At 40.7% G+C, this 6,488-nt stretch overlaps 1 protein-coding gene across 10 annotated transcripts in view; it reads left to right on the top strand.

Annotated features, from left to right (window-relative positions):
- Nucleotides 1–6,488, top strand: part of PPP4R1 (protein phosphatase 4 regulatory subunit 1) — a 97,902-nt gene that overhangs the window by 287 nt on the left and 91,127 nt on the right. For 5 of the 10 annotated variants that reach the window (XM_019649966.1, XM_019649972.1, XM_019649968.1 and 2 more), the window contains exons 1-2: nt 34–123; nt 343–387. In XM_019649966.1, the coding sequence (XP_019505511.1) occupies nt 117–123; nt 343–387 (52 nt within the window). In that variant the 5' untranslated portion in view covers nt 34–116. Of the gene's footprint in view, nt 1–17; nt 124–342; nt 388–1,960; nt 2,093–6,488 lie in introns of those variants that run through there. The other 5 variants (XM_019649976.1, XM_019649974.1, XM_019649975.1 and 2 more) reach the window with 5 other exon arrangements.

Consider the following 6,488-nt stretch of genomic DNA (forward strand, 5'->3'; position numbering starts at 1 on the left):
CCGGCCCGGCCCTCCTCCTCGCCGCCCCTCCCGCGCACGTCCACCGGCTCCCGGCTCGCGCCGCTCCGTTTAGCCTCGGATACCCGGGACACCGAGGAGGAGGGGGCGACCACAAGATGGCGGGTACGTGGCCCCCTGTTCTCTGGGTGGCGCGGCGGCGGCGGCGGCGGCGCCGCCTCCCCGCGCCCGCTTGTCTGCCGCCGTCCCGAATGGTTGCCGGGCTGAAGCCAGCGCGGGATCTCGGCGCGGGGAGGCGCCCGGGGCCGGGAGGGCGGACGGCGGGGGCGGCGCGCCGTGTCCCTGAGGCGCTGACCGGGCCTTTCTTCTCTCCCCTTGGCGCAGACCTCTCGCTGCTGCAGGAGGACCTGCAGGAAGACGCGGACGGATGTGAGTGCGCCCGACCTGCTGTTGCTGTTGCCAGCGGCCCGCGGGAGCGGCCGGGAAGGAAGGGCGGGTGGCGGCGGCCTGGGCCCGGCCCGGCGGGGGAACATACTCGGCCAGGCGTGGCCCTGGGCCGGCGGGAGCCCCGGTTTTGAGGGAAAATCCCGCTTCCTGGAGGAAACGGCGTGCCCCCGTTCCACTGGTGAAGAGAGATGCCCAGTGTAATGCCCCAGCTCGGGTTCTGTCCCATCGTCCACCCCTCCCATCACCCCTAACTCTCTTGTGGCCTCGGGAGCTGCCTGGCCATCTGTTTTGGAAGAAACTAGTAGGCAGAAATTTGAAATGGGAATTTGAGGTGTGTTTTTCCCCTTTGAGTGGCTTCCGGGGGCCGCCCCCTTCCCCTCAACCCTCCTGAGGAAGGAAGAGGCTATAAGGAAGGAAGGTGCGTTTCCTTAGAGTTGTTCGCAAGTTTTACGTAGCAGCCAGCTAGCTGTAGGGCCGCCTGGTGGTCCCCGTTATCGCCCTGGGTTCACTTGCCCCGTTTCTGGTTGTATGGAGATTACTTACCTGTAATTTCACTTTATCGCTTCGCAGGTTTTACGTTGCTTCACATCATTTGATTTGTGCATTACGGGAAGGTTAGAAGGTGTGGCCTTGGCAGGAATCACTAGTTTTAGAAAGCATGTTTCTTTAATGCAAATGTTCATAAATTACCCAGACCTCCTTAAATATCAAAATTTCAGCTTTCCTGAGATATTGAGGTTTTAAAAGAGTTGATTCTTGTGTTTTTTTTTTTAAGTTGATATTGTCTCCAGAATAGTGTCAGAAAGGAATGTTCATTTCGCATGTTTTTTTTTTTAGCATCAGAAGGTAATTTGGAAATGGTTCTGACTTGAAATGATAACCATGGTAGAATTTGTGGTGTAGTTAGTGGAGAACCTGCCTGATGCTGAGATTTACTGTGACTAACATCTGTATAAGTAATTCAGAGATGGCTACAGTTTGAAATTGCTCTTTTAAATACTGTGTAATTAACTTTTAGCATTGTCCAATATAGTTTCCCTTGCCCAAATTAAGCTTAATTTTTAAATACCTGGATGTTTTGAGTGAAGTAAAGGGAATTCACTATTTAGAAAGATTCTGTAAAAAAAGTGATTATCTTTAGAGTAATTGAACCATATGCAAACTTACTTTTGCTAAGTCTGGGTTTATTTTTTAAGTCAAAAGCTCTCTTAAAGGGAGCAGTACTCATATAGCAAAGGATAGCTTTTACATTTCATTTAATGTTTTACCTTAGGCCATTTAGCTGCCTAGTGTAAGTTTAAATTGTTATTTAAAGCAGCTGTTGATTTCTTGCAAAGTTAGGATTAGAGAGGCGGCTCTGGCTTTCATCTCCAAATAGGGGCTTCTCATTCTGGTATTTTGGTTCAAGACTTTGTAAATAGAAGATACGTTCATTCAGCATGTGTTTAGGAATGTCTAGAGCAAGAACTTCTGCGTATTCATTTATTTTCACTTAGGTGCCATGCACTCTTAAAGGATGAGCTGCAGTGTCACTTATGTCATTGACCCTTAAGGAACATAGTCTGGAGGGGAAGGCATACCTGTGAAGAACTCAACAATGATTTATTCATGAGCCTCAAGACTTCTCTGCTCGGTACTGAGGATGGTGACAATCCATGCCCTCTAGTGGTTTATAAGCAATTTTAATGTAAGTGTGATAATGAAGGTATTAGAGCCAGTATAGCAGAGTAGTTAATAGGAAAGAGCCAGACTGTTTTGTTCCAATCTTGGCATTGTCACTTGTAACTCAGTCAACCTGTCTATGCTTAAGTTTTGTTATTCGTAAATAGATATAATAAATAATACATACCTTAATAGAGTTCAGAGCCTTACATAAATTAATGCATATAAAGCCCTTAGAACAGTACTTGGTAAGTAGTGAGTAAATATTAAGTTATTATGTAAATAGTAAGTAAATATGTGTTGCTATGATTAAAGGGTAAGGGAAGATGGAAGGAAAGAGCAGAGAAGGAAATACTGATATTGTACATTATAGTAGAGAATATAAGATGCTGCTAAAGCTTGCAGTTAAATTTTTTTTTTTTGTAGAGGGCAGTGTCACTGGCCCTCATATGTGGGATCCGAACCAGGGCCCTCTGGTGTCCCAAGCCAGTTCTTAACCATTGCGCCACTCGGCCGGCCCTGCAGTTAATTTTTTAAGGTTCTGTTCTCGGTATGTTTTAATTTAGGATAAAACGTTAGACATTTGGAGGCACAAATAGTTTATTTGCATATTTATAATTTCATTGAAGACTTTATTAGAATAATTGCTTATTTTTCTTAGTTGTTAGTTTTTATAAGTGGTGCTGTTGTGATGGGGGAATCTTTCCCCTTACCCTGGAGTTCTTTCTGCTGGTCAAATAAGTCAAAGGACATACGGCAGATTAACAGGAGAAAATCAAGTTTTATTATCTGTGCGCAGGGGATTCACATAAGCATGAAAATTCCAAAGAGAGTGAGGCAGATTGGAGAGATGTCATTTTGGACAAAGGTGAAAGGCGGGGAGGGTTGTCTGGGAGTTTAAAGGAGAATAGGCAATTCACAGGTAGCAGAGAAAGTCGCAAACATCCTTACTAGGCAATCAGAAACAGTGGGACAAAGAGGAATCTAGGGAACAGATTTTTGCGTGGATCCTTCCTGTGTACCACAATTCATGTGTGCTGAAGTGACTATGCTAAGGTGATTATGCTTACTAAGTTTCCCTTCCTGAATTTGTTGGGCATTAATTGTTTACAGCTTGAAATAATCTGCATGCCAATATAGCACATACCTGGGAGAACTCCCTACCCTGATAATAACCTTGCCAAGAAATTCGGAAATGAGAGATCTTTAAACATGCGTATTGAAGGACTGCTTGCCTTCTATTGTGAAGGGAGAAAAAATGAGAAATTTTCTGATGGTGCCTAGGTTGAGGGCAAGATGTTTGGTAAGGGAATGGAATGAAAAAGCTTGTCACATGCCAGAGAAGCTAGAGAAGGCAGAGGACTAGAGATGTCAGTGGGAATGGGGCTTCGGCTGCCCTTACAACTAGGTTGTATCTATGAGTCCGATTTTCTGTCTCAGGCAACACTGGTATGGAGGCCGACCTCTGGTCCTGCCACTTCTACCAAGCTAGGTCTAAGTTGGCTCTGGAGATGGGAAGAAATTATTTTCTAGCCAAGCTCTAGAATCCTGGTTGCCTTTCCTAAATGTAGAGCTTAGACTAAGGCAAAAGAGAGGGTAAATACTATTGTACAGGTAATCTGCAGCTGGGGAGAATAGGAGAGGACCTAGGTAGGGTCTAGATCTTGAAAGGGTGGCATTGCCAGATCTTGATAAACATCTCAGGTCTTTTGATTTGTTTTAAGCCCCAAAGTCTATGTATAGAGTCAGTAGAAAGTGGGTAGAATAGGAGAAAAGGTTGGTGAAAGACTGACTTGACTGATATCCTGGGAGAAAAAGAAACAAAACCCTAGTATGAAAAAATTGGTACATTGTATGTCCATATCAAAAGGTCATAAAGGTAAGTAAATAAAATCATTATTAGGTACTATGAAAATTAAGTTTAGGAAAATATTGCAATGAAAAAATACGTTTGTTTTAATTTAAAAGTGATACTTGAAATCCTGTATCATGAAACATACTTTGAATTTCAAAGTGAAAGCAAGCCAGTGACTACAATTGAATAGGTGTCTCTGCAAAGTGACTTCAGAGTTGGGTAAACCTTTCTGTTCCTTAAATAATAGGAGGCAATGCAAAATGACAGACTTCAGAGAAAGATATTTCAAATTTCTATTGTCAGTTTTCCAGAGATGCAATTTTGATTTACATTTAAGTTGCTAGATTTCTAAAATAGGTGACATAGGATTTAAGATACAGTATGATTTGATGAGTTAATGCTTGTAAAAATAATTTCATTGAAGGCATATGATTAAAATTTACATTTTTGTGAAAAGAATACTTCAAAGTATTGTTTTAAAAGAATGATTATATAACACTTAATAGTTTATGGTAGCTTTTATAAACAGTGTTCTTCATAGCAGCCCTGTGATGTATAGGCTGTGGTATTCTGATATTAATAAAAAGTCAACTGATACACAAAGGGACTAAATTATTTTCTGAGGAACAACACTGCTAAGTACCAACCAGAGTTTTAAGCTAGGCCTCCTGATTCTAAATATTATATTTTAAATATTATCTCTTCTTAAATTGTTCAGTTTACAATGTTGAGCAGCCCAAGCTTCTTGCATAGGCAATTTGTTTGAACCATGTTTAAAATACCCTTGAAGATTAACCTGGTATGCTGCATATGGTTTAATTTTACCTAGAGAGAATTAGAATGGAGCTTGTATGCAATGTAGCTTATTTAGTCTTTATGTTAATTTTTCTTTCATTTGTAACTAGCCTTTATTTAGTTCAATATTTATTTAATATATTTAGGTGCTCCTATGTTGGTTCCATAGCTATTTACTAGGGTTATGTCCTCTTGTTCAATTGATCCATTTATCATTATATAATGTCCCTCTTTGTCTCTTATTATAGTCTTTGTTTCAAAGTCTATTTTGTCCGATATAAGTACATACTGCTACTCCAGTTTTTATGTCATTTCCATTTGGGTGAAATATCTTTTTCCATCCCTTTATTTTTACTCTATGTGTGTTTTTCAGTCTGAGGTGGGTCTCTTAGAGACAGCACATGCAAGGGCTTTGTTTTCTTATCCATCCAGCTACCCTATGTCTTTTGATTGGAGCATTTAATCCATTTACACTTAAAGTGATTATTTATAGGTGCATAGTTATTGCCAAAAACAAGAGTTTTTGGAGCTGTATTATGGATATACCATGCCATAGAATTTTTCATAATTTAAGTTTTGGAATCCTTTTACACTATATTGTTTTTTGGGTTTGAGGGCAGCGGTGAAAATAGAATGAATTAGCAACAGATCCAGAACTAACTGGGTATAACTACCTAGACTGCACTCCTTTCAAAAAGTCTCTGGGCCCTCTGACTACTTTTAAAAACTAGTTTTGATAAGTTTCCTTAAGTCCTTGCTGCACGAGGAAGTGAGAAGTAAAAAAATTGGGGCCGTGGCCAGCACCAGCCAGGGAATCAAGTCAAAAACCTTAGGAAGGTGCCCTTGAAAGTCATGATATTTAGAAGTGGGGATTTGGAAGAGTGAGACATGAGACTTGGTAGCATATTTTTAATTGCCACCAACAAGACTGGACAGAAGAAATCTTTATTTAGAGACAGTATAATTGATATCCTAGAAAAGAGTGCTTCATGGTTTTAATGGTACCCACCCACATGTGTATAGATAGACTCAGTTAATGATGCCTTGGGTAACAATTCCCCCTATAGAATTTTTTTTTTAAAGGGGTGGGAGAACCCTTTGTAATTTATACATGTTGGCTGACTGGAATTGTAGCTGCATGGACAAAAACAAACAAACAAAATAACCCCTACCGAAATACATAGGTTTTTGTTTGTTCTTTCTGCCTTTGAAAGGTAAATAGCCCTTGCTGCTAGGTAAAGTTCATTAGTCTGCCACATTTGTTTGATCACCGGTTTTTTATTTTATTTCTGGTCCTTTTACCTCAGTTCTTCTCATCAAAACAAAGAATTTATATTAATTTATTAAACTGTTGTTACTTCACTCCTACATTTGCCTTATATTTTGGAATTTTGGATTTTTTTTCTTTGCTGGCAAAGAATTTTTGCCCTCAGCTACATGATAGGGTTAGCAGACCCTGAACTTAAACTAGGGTGTTGTTTTGCTTTTAGCTTGGATCTGAAAATAAAACTAATTTAACATTTTGGGAAGAAGAGTGAGGTGGCACACCTGTGAAATTTTGACTAGGGAGGTTAAAAGACCTTTGTTCCCTATAACTTCTAACAAGATACTTTTGTATACATCTTTCAGTTGGCAGATCACCTAAGGCAGCGGTTCTCAACCTTCCTAATGCCGCGACCCCTTAATACAGTTCCTCATGTTGTGGTGACCCCCAGCCATAAAATTATTTTTGTTGCTACTCTATAACTGTAATTTTGCTACTGTTATGAAT

This window comes from Hipposideros armiger, unplaced genomic scaffold (assembly GCF_001890085.2).
Source record: "Hipposideros armiger isolate ML-2016 unplaced genomic scaffold, ASM189008v1 scaffold_136, whole genome shotgun sequence".
In the NCBI taxonomy this organism is placed as follows: domain Eukaryota; kingdom Metazoa; phylum Chordata; class Mammalia; order Chiroptera; family Hipposideridae; genus Hipposideros; species Hipposideros armiger.